Here is a 15760-nt window from a genome sequence, read left to right as displayed (position 1 = left end):
ACTTAGTGACTAAAACCACCCACCTCAGGAGTGAAAGCACAGAGTCCTTACCACTGGACTGGACTGCCAGGGAATCCGCCCCCCTTCTGCCTTTTTCTGAAACTACATATATATATATATTAGAATTGAACAGATAAGTAAATATATTTTAGATGATAAGAGCTGGGTTTCTTACTAATGGAGAAATAAATTACAAATAAGGAAGGGGGAAGGCTAAAATGAACTTGTGGTGTAGGATTGAGTGAGAGGTTCAATATCTTTGAGTTTCAATATCTCTATACAGATAAATACAGAAATACAGATGTGTATATTGTGGATTAGTGTACGTATATATAGTTCCTGTTATCTGTCCTGAGTCTGTGGGTTGACTAGGTGGTTTTTCTGCCTGGGGGTGCCTGGGATGCTGGGATGCTGCAGTCATCTGGGGGCTTGACTGGGCTGGAATGTCCAGGATGGCTCAGTGGATGTTGCCTGTCAGCTGGGAGTTCAGCTGGGGCTGTCAGCCGGAGTGCCACCCTTATGTGGCATCTCTCCTGGTAACTTTGGCTTCTCATAGTTTGATGACTGGATTTCTAGAGTGAATATCCCAAGAGGGAGCATTCCAAGAGACCCAGGTAGAGACTGTGAAGCTTCTTATGACCTATTTTCAGAAATTAGCTGTGTCACTTCTACCTCATTTTATAGGTCAAAAAAGTGGGTCACAGAGCCAGGTTATAGGGGAGGGGATTATACAAAGATAGGAACATCAGGAGGAGTAGTTTATTGAGGGGAAGTGGGGCATCTCTGGAGACTAGATACCATACTGATTAATCCATATGTTATCTTTTGCTCTTATGGGTTTGGTTCTCTAATTTGGACTGTTAATTCTTTGAAGACAAGTACAACAGACTGTTTCCAAATAGGAAAAGGAGTACATCAAGGCTGTATATTGTCACCCTGCTTATTTAACCTATATGCAGAGTACATCATGAGAAATGCTGGACTGGAAGAAACACAAGCTGGAATCAAGATTGCTGGGAGAAATACAAATCACCTCAGATATGCAGATGACACCACCCTTATGGCAGAAAGTGAAGAGGAACTAAAAAGCCTCTTGATGAAAGTGGAAGTGGAGAGTGAAAAAGTTGGCTTAAAGCTCAACATTCAGAAAACGAAGATCATGGCATCCGGTCCCATCACTTCATGGGAAATAGATGGGGAAACAGTGGAAACAGTGTCAGACTTCATTTTTCTGGGCTCCAAAATCACTGCAGATGGTGACTGCAGCCATGAAATTAAAAGACGCTCACTCCTTGGAAGGAAAGTTATGACCAACCTAGATAGTATATTGAAAAGCAGAGACATTACTTTGCCAACAAAGGTTCGTCTAGTCAAGGCTATGGTTTTTCCAGTGGTCATGTATGGATGTGAGAGTTGTACTGTGAAGAAGGCTGAGCATTGAAGAATTGATGCTTTTGAACTGTGGTGTTGGAGAAGACTCTTGAGAGTCCCTTGGACTGCAAGGAGATCCAACCAGTCCATTCTGAAGGAGATCAGCCCTGGGATTTCTTTGGAAAGAATGATGCTAAAGCTGAAACTCCAGTACTTTGGCCACCTCATGCAAAGAGTTGACTCATTGGAAAAGACTGATGCTGGGAGGGATTGGGGGCAAGAGGAGAAGGGGACAACAGAGGATGAGATGGCTGGATGGCATCACTGACTTGATGGACGTGAGTCTGGGTGAACTCCGGGAGTTGGTGATGGACAGGGAGGCCTGGAGTGCTGCGATTCATGGGGTCGCAAAGAGTCGGACACGACTGAGCGACTGATGTGATGTGATCTGATCTGATCTGAAGCCCATATGGGCTTCCCTGGTAGCTCCCCTGGTAAAGAATCCACCTGCGGTGCAGGAGACCCCGGTTTGATTCCTGGGTTGGCACGATCCCCTGGAGAAGGAAAGAGCAACCCACTCCAGTATTCTTGTCTGGAGAATCCCTATGAACAGAGAAGCCTGGCAGGCTACATACAGTCCATGGGGTCGCAAAGAGTAGGACATGACAGAGAGACTAAGCACAGCACAGCATTAATTCAGTTCAGTTCAGTTGCTCAGTCGTGTCCGACTCTTTGCGACCCATGGACTGCAGCACGTCAGGCCTCCCTGTCGATCACCAATTCCCAGAATTTACTCAAACTCATGTCCATTGTGTCAGTGATGCCATCCAGCCATCTCACCCTCTGTCATCATACTACCATATGTTTTTGTATTCTTCTCAGCATCTTATACGGTGCTTTGCACATAGTAATTGCCCAGTAAATGTGTTGTTGCCTAAGGATTCCAAGGATGCTAAGAGTTTAGATTGGCAATAACCAGAAGAGAGGATGAACACACCATTAATGTTGGACTAGGATTTTGTGCTGGACCTAGTAGGGGACTCTCTTCAGAAGGCAGTAGATTGTCCACATGGAGTTAGGGTTGGGCAAGGAGGCTGCATCCTTATGCTCATAGGCATGCTTTAGAGCTCTTTTATTTTCATAGATTCTTGGCTTACAAAAGTGGACTATTTTGGTATAGTGTTCATTTGTGGGAAGGTAATTTGATTTTGGGACTTGCTAATAGGACTTGGCTTCCATTTGCCCAGGGTCTTGGTGCGGCTGAACCTGTAGGCTAGTGTTGCTTTCAGCTGTTTGGGACTAGAGAAAGCAAGAACACACACACACACACACACACACACACACACACACACACACACAACATTGTGTGCAGGAGGACAGAGTTTTAAATTTTGCAACTTAAATTTGTAAGTTTATAAGAATTATTGTTTAGATTCTCAATAACTTAGAGATAAAATTATGCAGTGGAAATTTACAACTGAGTGAAGATTTAGTTTAGCATTATCCATAGGGAAAAAATAGACATCTTGAAAAACATTTTATGTTGTGGAGAGCTTTCAAAGGAAATATGTAGCATGTTTGTAAAAACTATATTTTAACCTGTTGATACATAGTGAGGAGTGGTGCTGAAATGGGTCACAGCAGTGTTTGTGCTCCTTAGGACACTTTTTTAAATCTTAGGTTGAATTTATTCTTAAAATGATTTATTTTTAAAGTTGTAAAATTCAGTCTTGTAAGATTTTAGAACTGAAAAAGATCTGTGCCTTACTCTTATTTCTGTTTAAGCACCTTTCCGATCCCAAATTAGTTTTAACTGTTTTCTTTCTGAGAAAAGAAGAGTAATGATGAATTTGTTTGCCAACTATATTTTGTATGTTGACTAACAGACTAATGCATGTTCTCTTATCTGTGCACAGGCTTCATTCCAGCGCTCCAATAGTCATGACAAAGTAAGGAGAATAGTTGCAGAGGAGGGTCGCACAGCAAGAAACCTAATAGCTTGGAGTGTTCCACTGGAAAGCAAAGATGATGATGGTATGTATTTTAAAAAGTTTCGTTTTTGTTGTAAATTAGAAGATATATTTAGTCTTGAACAGTAGGCGGACTGAAAACTGTTTACAGTTAGAAGTTGTGGGCAATTAGTATGTATGAAATCAGAAATAATTTTTAACTGCTTTTTAAATCTTACCTAACATGCAAATGTAAATGACATAGTTTCAGATTCATACAGGGACGAAATTGGGTGTGTGGTTATGACTAGCAGATGGGTTTTCTTTAAAAATATTCATTTATTTATTTGGCTGTGCCAGGTCTTAGTTACGGCACACAGGATCTTAATTGCATCACGAGAGATGTTGCAGCGCCGAGCTCCAGGGCATGTGGACTCGGTAATTGTTGCACGTGGGCTTGGTTGCTCTGCAGCATATGGGATCTTGTAAGACTTCTCAGACTAGGGATGCAACCTACATCCTCTGCATTGCAAGGTGGATTGTTCACCACTGCACCACCAGCAAAGTCCAGTAGATTAGTTTTTTTAAAAGTTATAGGAGATTTAGATTTTTTTTCTTTTATTAAATCCTTCTTATAATATAGGTTTAAAAAACTCATTGTATTTACCGTGATTAGATACAATTTGATGTAATGGTTTAGAAAATAAAACACATTTCTTTTAGTTCTCATTATTATTTGAATTAGAAAAAGTGTCTTCTCTCTTCAGTCTGTTGAGTTCACTGTCTAGCAGTGTCAGCTTCGCCTAGATCCTGGAGATCTAGAGGATTGAATAGGGGATGCAGGAAACAGGATGTTGGAGTGTGCCAAAGTAGACCTCACTTTGAAATTTCCTGAAGGCTTGTAGGGTAGGTAGTACTGCAGCTTTGGATTTGTATGATTTTTTTTTTCCTGGTTAGATTAGCTATGTATTTTAGGAGGGAAACTCTGGGAGATGGTGAAGGACAGAGAAACCTGGAGTGCTGCAGTCTGTGGGGTTGCAAAGAGTCAGACACAACTGAGCGACTGAACAACAACAACAACTACAAAAATTACGTTGTGTTCTTTTCATTGCATCATAGGAGCACATGATGTTGGTTTATCTTGTTGCTAGTGATGTCGGCTTTAGTCACTTGGTTAAGGTTTTGCCCAAGTTTCTCTGCTGTTAAGTAATAAATTATTTCTTTTGTAGTTAGTAATTTGTGGTAAGATAGTTTTAGAATATGTAAATACCCTGTTTCTCTTGAGATAGTCTACCCACTGCTTTTAGCTTCCTTTGATAATTCTAAATTTAATAAGTTGCTGCTCTGGTGGTTACAAAGTGGTGATGTGCTAGTCCCATTGTTCCTTTACTCTTTGCTAGTTAACATTCTAGTGTAAGGAAGAGCTTTCCTTATCCCCCTTTGTATTTAAAAAGCATTTTTATGTATTTTAGAAAGCTTTTATAGACTCATGGTTTCTTAGTTAATGAATTATAATCCATCACTCTTGTTTTGAGGGTTAATTTTTTTCTAGATTTGTCTAGTTGAAGATCTGTTAAGCTGGCTCATTTCTACTTGCCATATTCTTACTCTCTGAGAATATCCTTACACAGTGGGATGTTTCAAGCTATACAGGAATTCACCTAAGTTTATATTCTTTATTTATTTTATGTTTGCATTTTTTACACTTTAATTTTACTTAAATTTTAAAACTTAAATTTTCTTTAAAATCTTATTTTTAAATTTATTTTTATCTTTTTACATTTATAACTTTGATCCATTTTCAGTTTATTCTTATATATATATGGATCTAATTTTATCTTTTGCAATATGGATAACAAGTTGTCCCAGGATCACTTACTATAAAGTCTGTCTTTGCTGTAGTTACTTGAGATGCCACCTTTATTGTAGATTGAATTTTCATGTGTACTTATATTTTTTCTACTAGTTTATCTAATTCATGTGTGAGTGCCACATTATTTTAATTATATAGGCATTATGGTATTTTAAAATATCTGCTTGGACCAGTCCTTCCTTAGTAGCTTCTCATTGTCAGTCTTCCTAGATATTTTTAGAGAGCGGTTATTTTGAATCACAAAAACTATTAAATAGAAGGGAAGTTAAATTTTTCTTTTTAAATTTAGCTCTGTACTAGCTAAAATCTTCCTACAGAGCTTACTATTACTTCATTTTTTTGATTGAAAAATATGGCAATGTTATTTAGTACAAAAGTAGCATGAAACCTAAAAATATGTTATGGTTGCTCTGTGTTATAATTTTATTAAGTTTTATTTTCTCAAAGTAGTCTGAAGGTGTTATTATTAAAATTGCTTCTACTCAAAAAAATAAAAGGAAATAATAATGAATCATGTATCAGTATATCTGCTGCTACTGCTAAGTCACTTCAGTCATGTCCGACTCTGTGTGACCCCACAGACGGCAGCCCACCAGGCTCCCCCGTCCCTGATTCTCCAGGCAAGAACGCTGGAGTGGGTTGCCATTTCCTTCTCCAATGCATGAAAGTGAAAAGTGAAAGTGAAGTCGCTCAGTTGTGTCCGACTCTTAGCAACCCCATGGACCGCAGCCTTCCAGGCTCTTCCATCCATGGGATTTTCCAGGCAAGAGTACTGGAGTGGAGTGCCATTGCCTTCTCCAATCAGTATATCTATGTATATCCTTATACTGCCTGTAAGTATATAAAATATTGGCCAGTACAATCTTAAAGCTTCATATATGCTTACTGCAAAATAACTAAAATAAGAGCATAGAGAACTAGAACTTTCTGAATATCTATAATAATGACAAGGGAAGAATGTTAATATCATTATTTTTAAAAAGGGTTATTTTATATTGTTAAAATGTTGCCACTTACAGCATAATCTTTATTTTTGCTTTTTAAAAAAATAGCTCATTCTTTTATGGCTGTATGCAGATATTTCTGAGGCTAATAATTCAATTTTTAAAAGTTTTCTTCTGTTCTTTGTTTTATTCCTGTTTCCTTTGGTACTTGTTTTAAGCTGATTATTCTAATGGATATTCTAAAAAGCCTTCTGGTACATTCTTCTCTATGATGAAAGGATAAATAAACAGCTGTGTAGGGGAGTAAAGAGTAGAACAGTGAGACAGGTCCACTGATGTGCAGATAAAGTGTTAGTAGGTGTTATGGCTCACTTCATTCTTACTGTTTCACCTGTCCTGGTTCAAAATTATTTTGCAGAAAGGAAAGTTATTCTGTTGTACATTACAGAATTTTACTCCTGTTTTGGAATAACTCTCAAGAATAGAATGATTATAAAACAGTAGTGTCTTTCTTAAAAAGAGCAAGTGAGAAAGCTCTAACTGCAGAAATACAAAAGAACCAAGAATCTCCCTTTTCAAAATGAAACTATATTTCATAAATCAGATAAATTAAAACAAAATACTGAGTTTTTATTTTCTACTTAATTTAATTTATTTTTAAATGAAACAAAGATGAAATTTTTAATGATAAAAGGTACAATCCACAAAGAAGATAGATGTCATAAACCAGAAGAAACAAGATACATAAAGCAAATATCAAAAGAAATATAAGGGAAAAGCTAAATATATATATAATCATAGTGAGACATATTAACATTTCTCTGAGAATATTTTATCAAATACAAGAAAATAAGAATAGGAGCATCTTAAATTATCTCATTAATACTTTATAATAGATTTCTATTTGTATTAATTTATATTAATCTTATATCCTCTACAAACATCTTTAAAATTTGGTATCTCTTTCTTTTTTAATTTTATTTTATTTTTAAACTTTACATAATTGTATTAGTTTTGCCAAATATCAAAATGAATCCGCCACAGGTATACATGTGTTCCCCATCCTGAACCCTCCTCCCTCCTCCCTCCCCATACCATCCCTCTGGGTCGTCCCAGTGCACCAGCCCCAAGCATCCAGTATCGTGCATCAAACCTGGACTGGCAACTCGTTTCATACATGATATTTTACATGTTTCAATGCCATTCTCCCAAATCTTCCCACCCTCTCCATTGTAGTTAGATGTCCATAGAACATTTAGAAAAACTGACAAAAAGGTAAATATTACTAAATTTCAAAAAGTAGAACAATATTGTAAGGCAAGTATCCTTCAATTAAAAAGAAATAAATTTAATTAAAAAAAAAAAAAAAAAAAGTAGAATTCTTTTTTTGCGTGTGATTCAGTTATACACATATATTATTTCTGAAATTATTTTCCATTATAAGTTACAAGATACAGAACATAGTTCCCTGTGAAAGTGAAAGTCACTGAGTCATGTCCAACTCTTCACAACCCCATGGACTGTAGCCCACCAGGCTCCTCTGTCCATGGAATTCTCCAGGCAAGAATACTGGAGTGGGTTGCCATTTCTTTCTCCAGGGTAACTTCCTGACCAAGGGATCAAAACCGGGTCTCCTGCGTTACAGGCAGATTCTTTACTGTCTGAGCCACCAGGGAAGCCCTGTGCTATATAGTTAACCTTTGTTGCTTGTTGCATATCTAATTTTTAAATTAGAAGTCTAGCATTCTATTTATACTAAGTCAAACAAGTGATGAAGGTGAAAAAGGAGAGTGAAAAAGCTGGCTTAAAACTCAACATTCAAAAAACTAAGTTAATGGCATCTGGTCCCCTCACTTCATGGCAAATAGATCAAGAAACATTGGAAACAATAACAGACTTTATTTTCTTGGGCTCCGCAGATCACTGCGGATGGTGACTGCAGCCATGAAATTAAAAGACGCTTCCTCTTTGAAATAAAGTCTATGACAAACCTAGACAGCATATTAAAAAGCAGAGACATCATTTTGCCAGCAAAGGTCCGTCTAGTCAAGGCTGTGGTTTTCCTAGTAGTCGTGTACAGATGTGAGAGTTGGACCATAAAGAAGGCTGAAGGCTGAAGAATCGATGTTTTCGAACTGTGATGTTGGAGAAGACTCTTGAGAATCCCTTGAACTGTAAGGAGATCAAACTAGTCAACCCTAAAGGAAGTCAGTCCTGAATATTCATTGGAAGGACTGATGCTGAAGCTGAAGCTCTAATACTTTGGCCACCTGATGTGAAGAGCTGATTTGTTAGAAAAGACCCTGATGCTGGGAAAGATTGATGGCAGCAGGAGAAGAGGACAACAAGGGTCAGATGGTTGGATGACATCACTGACTCAATGGACATGAGTTAGCGCAAACTCCGGGAGATGCTGAAGGACAGGGAAGTCTGGCGTGCTGCAGTCCATGGGGTCGCAAAGAGTCGGACACGACTGAGCAACTGAACAGCAAAAACAAGGGGAATCAAAATGTCACAAATTTTTTGTTAGGCAAAAATTCCTAAGTTTTATAAAATATATATTATGCATATTATTTATACAAGAGCTTTTCTACTACACTTGATAAAGGCTTCAGAAAGAACATAAAAAAAGAGGGAGAAATTTGAAAACGTAAACTAAATGAAATGGGAGCACTGAATATGAAATAGAAAAAGTGAAACAAACTGGATAAAAGTAAAGATCCTCATATAGTCCAGTTGTTTAGAAACACATCTGGAGCTCTAGTGAAGGAAAAACAATACCTGGGCATTTATATTTTTCAAAAAATTCCAAGATGATCTGATATGCATCTCGATTTTAAAAAGTGATTACAGGTTTTTCTATTAAGTGGTAGTTTTGGTGATAAAGAATTCTATTATTTTTCCATTTACCAATCATTATAGTGAAGTTGCTCAGTCGTGTCCGACTCTTTGCGACCCCATGGACAGTAGCCAACCAGGCTTCTCTGTCCGTGGGATTTTTCAGGCAAGAGTACTGGAGTGGGTTGCCATTTCCTTCTCCAGGGGATCTTCCCAACTCAGGGATCAAACCTGGGTCTCCCGCATTGTAGGCAGACGCTTTACCGTCTGAGCCACCAGGGAAGTCCCATCATTATACAATGGTATTAAGTGAGTAATAATTACAGAATCACAATAATGAAAGATATTTATCAGTTTTCAAAATCAATAGCCAGACAAAAAAATAAAAGATAATTACAATTGCAAGCCATAATGGGAACATGATTAACCTAACATTATAAAATAATTACATACAATTTGGGGGGTCAAGCATAGTGACCAGGAAATACTGAGTTTTTAAGTGTTAAAAAATGTATTCTTAATTTTATTGTCAAAATAAAATTTGAATTCAAAATGTATTTTCAAAAGAGTTGTATGTAAGTTGAAGGGTATCACTCATTTGGCTTTGTTTTTAAATCGTCAGACCATCTGATTTTTTCCTGTTCTAAGAAAGCCAGTCAATTAAAACAGTCTCTGGTACCTTGGAAATTTGTTTTTTTATTATATCTGTAGTTCATGTTGGCCAGTTCAGTTTAGTCGCTTAGTCATGTCTTACTCTTTGCGACCCCATGGACTGCAGCACTCCAGGCCTCCCTGTCCATTGCCAGCTCCCGGAGTTTACTGAAACTTATGTCCACTGAGTCAGTAATGCCATCCAACCATCTCATCCTTTGTCGTCCCCTTCTCCTCCCGCCTCCAATCTTTCCCAGCATCAGGGTCTTTTCCAATGAGTTGGTGGCCATTCTTCACATCAGGTGGCCAAAGTATTGGAGTTTCAGCTTCAACATCAGTCCTTCCAATGAATACCCAGGACTGATCTCCTTTAGGATGGACTAGTTGGATCTGCTTGCAGTCCAGGGGACTCTCAAGAGTCTTCTCCAACACCACAGTTCAAAAGCATCAATTCTTCTGCGCTCAGCTTTCTTTGTAGTCCAGCTCTCACATCCATACATGACTACTGGAAAAACCATAGCTTTGACTAGATGGACCTTTGTTGGCAAAGTAATCTCTGTTTTTGAATATGCTGTCTAGGTTGGTCATAACTTTCCTTCCAAGGAGTAAGCGTCTTTTAGTTTCATGGCTGCCGTTACCATCTGCAGTGATTTTTGAGCCCCCCAAAATAAAGTCTGCCACTGTTTCCACCATGTATAGATTAGTCTATGGTCTGTAGAAGGGGATTAGGTGTTAGTATGCCTGGAAGATTTGCATAACTCAGTTTTATATTATCTGTTTGTTGATCTATATATTTATCTATTTTTGCCTTAAGGAAAATCTAAATGTCAAACTGGTGGAAAATCAAAGAGGACAATTCAAGGCACTCATAAAACATCAAAACAGGTACAGAGTGTATAACTTTATTTTTTTGTTTTTAATTTCAGTTATAAATCTACTTTTTCAGGATTTGGATATTATGTTTTATCTTCATATAAAAATTTAATGTAACAACTTTTAACAAATGTGTATAGCATATTATGTGTCTAACTTGTACTAAATACATAGATTAATGTGCTTCTTATAACAACCCTTTGATGTTATAGGCATTATTATTATCTTCGTGAGGAAACTAGGGTAGAGAGAGTTTATGTACCTTACTAGTATATAACACAGCCAAGATTTGAACCCATTCCATCAGTTTCTACATTTTATACTCTTAACTCCTCTGTGGCACATTCCATATTTGTGAGTTCTTCTATGATCTATTTTCTCAGTATAGTGATGCCTTTCAATTGTAGGATAATCAAGATGTATTGAATCTAAAATTTTTTCAAATTATTCTACTAGATTCTTAGAACACAAGCCTACCTTATTTTTAAAAATGTTTTTGCATATTTATGCTGCTGCTAAGTCGCTTCAGTCGTGTCCGACTCTGTGCGACCCCGTAGGCGGCAGCCCACCAGGCTCCCCCGTCCCTGGGACTCTCCAGGCAAGAACACTGGAGTGGGTTGCCATTTCCTTCTCCAATGCAAGAAAGTGAAAAGTGAAAGTGAAGTCGCTCAGTCATGTCCGACTCTTAGCCACTCCATGGACTGCAGCCTACCAGGCTCCTCCATCCATGGGATTTTCCAGGCAAGAGTACTGGAGTGGGGTGCCATCGCCTTCTCCATTGCATATTTATAATTAGCTTTGTAATCTATAGGTATTTTATCTGACCTTTTCATACAATTTTAGTTTGAAGTTATCAAATATACCAATATGTATTATGTAAACCAAAAACTATGCATAAGGAAAACATGGACTTATAATCAAGCTGACATTGTGAGTCCATAAAATATTCTCCACTTCTCACACACGAGGCATAAATGATAAAATATATTTTTTTTAGTGTGTAATATTCAGCAGCTAATTTCCACAAGGTTTTTTTCTTTTTTTTTAAATTTATTTTTAAATTTGGTCTACCATTTTGAGTTGGTTTCTGCCACATAGTATTTTTTTTTTTAATTAAAGAGACAAAGGATTTTCAAAAATAAAATAAAAATCCCAGTGGATCAGGAGTAAAACAAACAAAAATATTCACAGGTAAATGGAGTTGGGGACACACACTTACTAGACAAATCCTATGGGATAAAGAAGGCTGAAACACCCTGACTGTAGTGGGAAAACAGATCCAGACTCATGGTATAAAACTTCAGGTTTGTGCAGTGTTCTGCACTAGGAGACGAAGAATGCTGCAACCTGCCTGGGGTTGTGGCCTGTGATAATTGACGTCTGAAGCGATAAAAGAGAGTGGCCCTCTGGCTCATGACTAAGTCTGCTATACTCTTGAAGGCTGAGAGCTTTAAGTCCCCAATAAAAGACCTCTGAAAGTGGGACCATGGTGGGCCAGATGATGGTAACCGTAAAACCAGTACACATGTAGTGAGCGTGAGCGAAGTGAAAAACTAAAGTAAAAGAAACAACGCAAAACAAGGTTGCAAAATAAAATATCAAAGCACATGAGGAGAAAAATATAAGATGTAAACAACACATTCCACAAATGAGAGATGAGGTAATGAAAAAGGTCACTTTTCAACAGTCTATTTGTTTATTTATTTTTGGCTGTGCTGGGTCTTCATTGCCGTGTGGGCTTTTCTCTGGTTGTGGCCAGTGGGGCTACTCTCTAGTTGTGGTGTGTGGGCTTCTCATTGCAGTGGCTTCTCTTGTTACAGAGCACAGGCTCTAGAGCTCATGGGCTTCAGTAGTTTTGGACTCTGGAGCACAGGCTAAATATATAAGCCTGTGTGGCACACAGGCTTAGTTCCTCAGAGGCACATGGATCTTTCCCGAACAGGGATTGAACCCATGTCTCCTGCGTTGCCAGGTGGATTCTTTACTACTGAGCCATCAGAGAAGGCCCATAAGGTCATTTTTTGAAAGAAGATTTTCAAATAAATGACTTTAAATTCCTCAAAGGAAAGATAAAATAAAAAAAGGAAAATTCTGAAATAAAAGATGGATGTTAATTTTGAACATTTATAGATAAAAGTGAACATCTTAGAAATGAAAATGTTAGTGAAATTTTTAAAACCTATAATTAGTAAGGATAAATGATATTGAAAAAGGAGATTAAAGAGAGAATTTACAAATTGAAAGATATTACTTAAGAGGATTTAGAACATATCTCAGAGAACTGAAGGGGTGGAAAATAGGAAGGAGGAATTGATTGAGAAATTCTAACATATGCCTTCTAGGACTTTTGAAATAGAGGATGAGTAGTGGGCATGCAATATTTGGAGAAAATACTGTTGACATTTTCCTTACTTTGAGTTCTCTTGAGGGTAACTGTAGAGCTGAGAAGGCTAAAGAAAAATTTATACTTAGATACATTGTAGAGAAGGGCTGTGGTAAAGAACCTGCCTGCCAGTCCAGGATACCCTGGAGGAGGAAATGGCAACCCACTCGTGGACAGAAAGAGTTGCACAGAGTCAAACATGACTGAGCAACTTAGCATGCATGCACATTCTAGAGAACCGGCAAAATGTTAGAGTTAAGGATAAAATTCTTAAAACCCCAGAAAGTAAACAAAACCACAGAGGAATAACAATAACTCTTGTTATGAACAAAAGAAGAGTGGAGCAATATCTGCAGTTATAAGGTGAAATAACTTTTAATCGAGAATTCTGTGCCCATTCAAATGATAATTCACATGCAAGAGTGAAATAAAGCCATTTTTAGATGTACAAATGCTAAAGGTTTGCCACCTACAGACCGTTAATGAAAGGACTATTAAAGATATACTTCAGCAAAGAAGAAAAGGTAACCTGGAGGAGGGAGCTAGATAAAAAGAAAGCTGTAAAATATATCAGTAAACCTCATTAACTATTGATGTTTTAAAAAAGCACACATTAAATTTAGAAAGGTGGAGCTACAATCTTAAACAGTATTAAGACATAGAAGATAGATTGTAGGAGTTTGGAGGTAAGTTAGTGTGATAAAATCCTTGTCTTCTTTAAGAAGGAGTCTTCGTTTATAGCTAGCTACTAAAGGAAGAAAACAAGTGGACACGATTTCCAAATAAACAGAGGAAAAGAGAAAGTGAATAAACCAAAGCTTACCCACTCCAGTATTCTTGGGCTTCCCTGGTGGCTCAGATGGTAAAGAATCTTTTTGCAATTCAGGAGACCTGTGTTCGATCCCTGGGCTGGGAAGATCCCCTGGAGAAGCGAGTGGCTGCCGACTCCAGTATTCTTGCCTGGAGAATTCCATGGACTGTATAGTCATGGGGTTGCAAAGAGTCAGACACAACTGAAGTCTTCTATTTAGTTTAGTCTTCTATTTAGTCTTCAACTAAATAGAAGACAAGAGAAAGAAAAAAAAAGAGGAAAAATCATAGTAAGTGAAAAACACGAAAGATAGTGGTAAATATTAAATATAAATATTTTAGCAAGCATAATACATGTTAACTGATTAAATTCAGTTCCTAAAAGTCAAGATAGTTGAATTAAACCTCTCATTTTGAATTGAACTATGTATTGCTTAATATACAATTGCTGGGAGAACTATCAATAACCTCAGATAGGCAGATGACACTACCCTTATGGCCGAAAGCAAAGAGGAACTGAAGAGTATCTTGATGAAGGTGAAAGAGGAGAGTGAAAAAGCTGGCTTCAAACTCAACATTCAAAATACTAATAAGATCATGGCATCTGGTCCCATCACTTCATGGCAACTAGATGGGGAAGCAGTGGCGAAACAGTGACAGACTTTATTTTCTTGGGCTCCGCAGATTACTGTGATGATTGCAGCCAGGAAATTAAAAGACACTTGCTCCTTGGAAGAAAAGCTATGACAAACCTAGATAGCATGTTAAAAAGCAGAGACATTACTTTGCTGACAAAGGTCTGTATAGTTAAAGCTTTGGTTTTTCCAGTAGTTATGTATGGATTTGAGTTGGACCCTAAAGAAGGCTGAGCACCGAAGAATTGATGCTTTTGAATTGTGATGTTGGAGAAGACTCTTGAGAGTCCCTTGGACAGCAAGGAGATAAAAGCAGGCAATCCTAAAGGAAGTCAACCCTGAGTATTCATTGGAAAGACTGATGCTGAAACTGAAGCCCAATACTTTGGCCACCTGATGTGAAGAGGAGAGTCATTAGAAAAGACCCTGATGCTGGGAAAGATTGAAGGCAGGAGGAGAAGGAGACAACAGAGGACAGAGGAGAGAAGACATTACTGACTCAATGGACATGAGTTTGAGCAAGCTTCAGGATATGGTGAAGGAAAGGGAAGCCTAGCATGTTGCAGTCCATGGGATCGCAAAGAGTCAGACGTGACTGAGTAACCGAGCAACAGCAAATATACTTCTTGTAAGATACACATTTAAAATGTCAAGGAAAGGTTTGAAACGAAGAAAGAGAAAAAAATCCAGGCAAAATACTTTATGTTTTAGAGGTACTCTAAAGCTAGAATAGTAGTATTCATATCAAACCAGGGAAATTGAACATGAAAAGCATTGATAACAGAAATAAGGAAATTATATAATGGTAAAATGAATAATCATGCAAGGAGTATAAAAGTACAAATCTTTTAGGTACCTAACAGCATAGACTTGAAATATTTAAAGCTCAGTTTAATAGAATTACAAGGGGGAAAGGTGTATTCATGATCATAGAGGTTAATATTAATATCCTTTACTCACAAACGGATAGATCAAGCAGAAAAAATGGCAAGAATATAGAATTAAGATACAATTATGCTTGAGCTCATATAAATACATACATGTATGTGTATGTGTGTATATTCATTGGCACTCAAATAGTGTACACAAAGCATATGCAAAAATTGATCACTTCCTAGGTTATAAAGAAGTCTCAGTAAATAGAAGTCAGATAAGAGTATAAAATCCAGACACAGCCTGTTCTCTGACGGTAATGCAATTAAATTACAAATATAAGATTATTTTCACATAATATAAAAAAATAAACAATTGATGGGCTAAAGAACAGATGAGAAAATAAAAAATGTAAATTATCTGGAAGGATATATTTATGACATTGAATTACAAGAAGCTTTCTTAGATAAGACAAAAGCATAATTGATGAATATATTAAAATTTATATACTAAAAAACTTAAGATGAGCCTGACTGGGAGAAGATACCATATATTAAGAC

General features: G+C 37.3%; 1 protein-coding gene across 9 annotated transcripts in view; it reads left to right on the top strand.

The window, feature by feature from the left end:
* SCAPER (S-phase cyclin A associated protein in the ER) overlaps positions 1–15760 on the top strand; it is a 413812-nt gene that overhangs the window by 34394 nt on the left and 363658 nt on the right. For all 9 annotated transcript variants that reach the window (XM_055556199.1, XM_055556197.1, XM_055556200.1 and 6 more), the window contains exons 3-4: positions 3288–3405; positions 10441–10511. In XM_055556199.1, coding sequence (XP_055412174.1) covers positions 3288–3405; positions 10441–10511 — 189 coding nt within the window. The remainder of the gene's footprint in view (positions 1–3287; positions 3406–10440; positions 10512–15760) is intronic.

Source organism: Bubalus kerabau, chromosome 19 (assembly GCF_029407905.1).
Source record: "Bubalus kerabau isolate K-KA32 ecotype Philippines breed swamp buffalo chromosome 19, PCC_UOA_SB_1v2, whole genome shotgun sequence".
NCBI classification, from domain to species: Eukaryota; Metazoa; Chordata; class Mammalia; order Artiodactyla; family Bovidae; genus Bubalus; species Bubalus kerabau.
The sequence above is the reverse complement of the archived record's forward strand: the minus strand, read 5'-3'. Positions and strand labels throughout refer to the sequence as shown.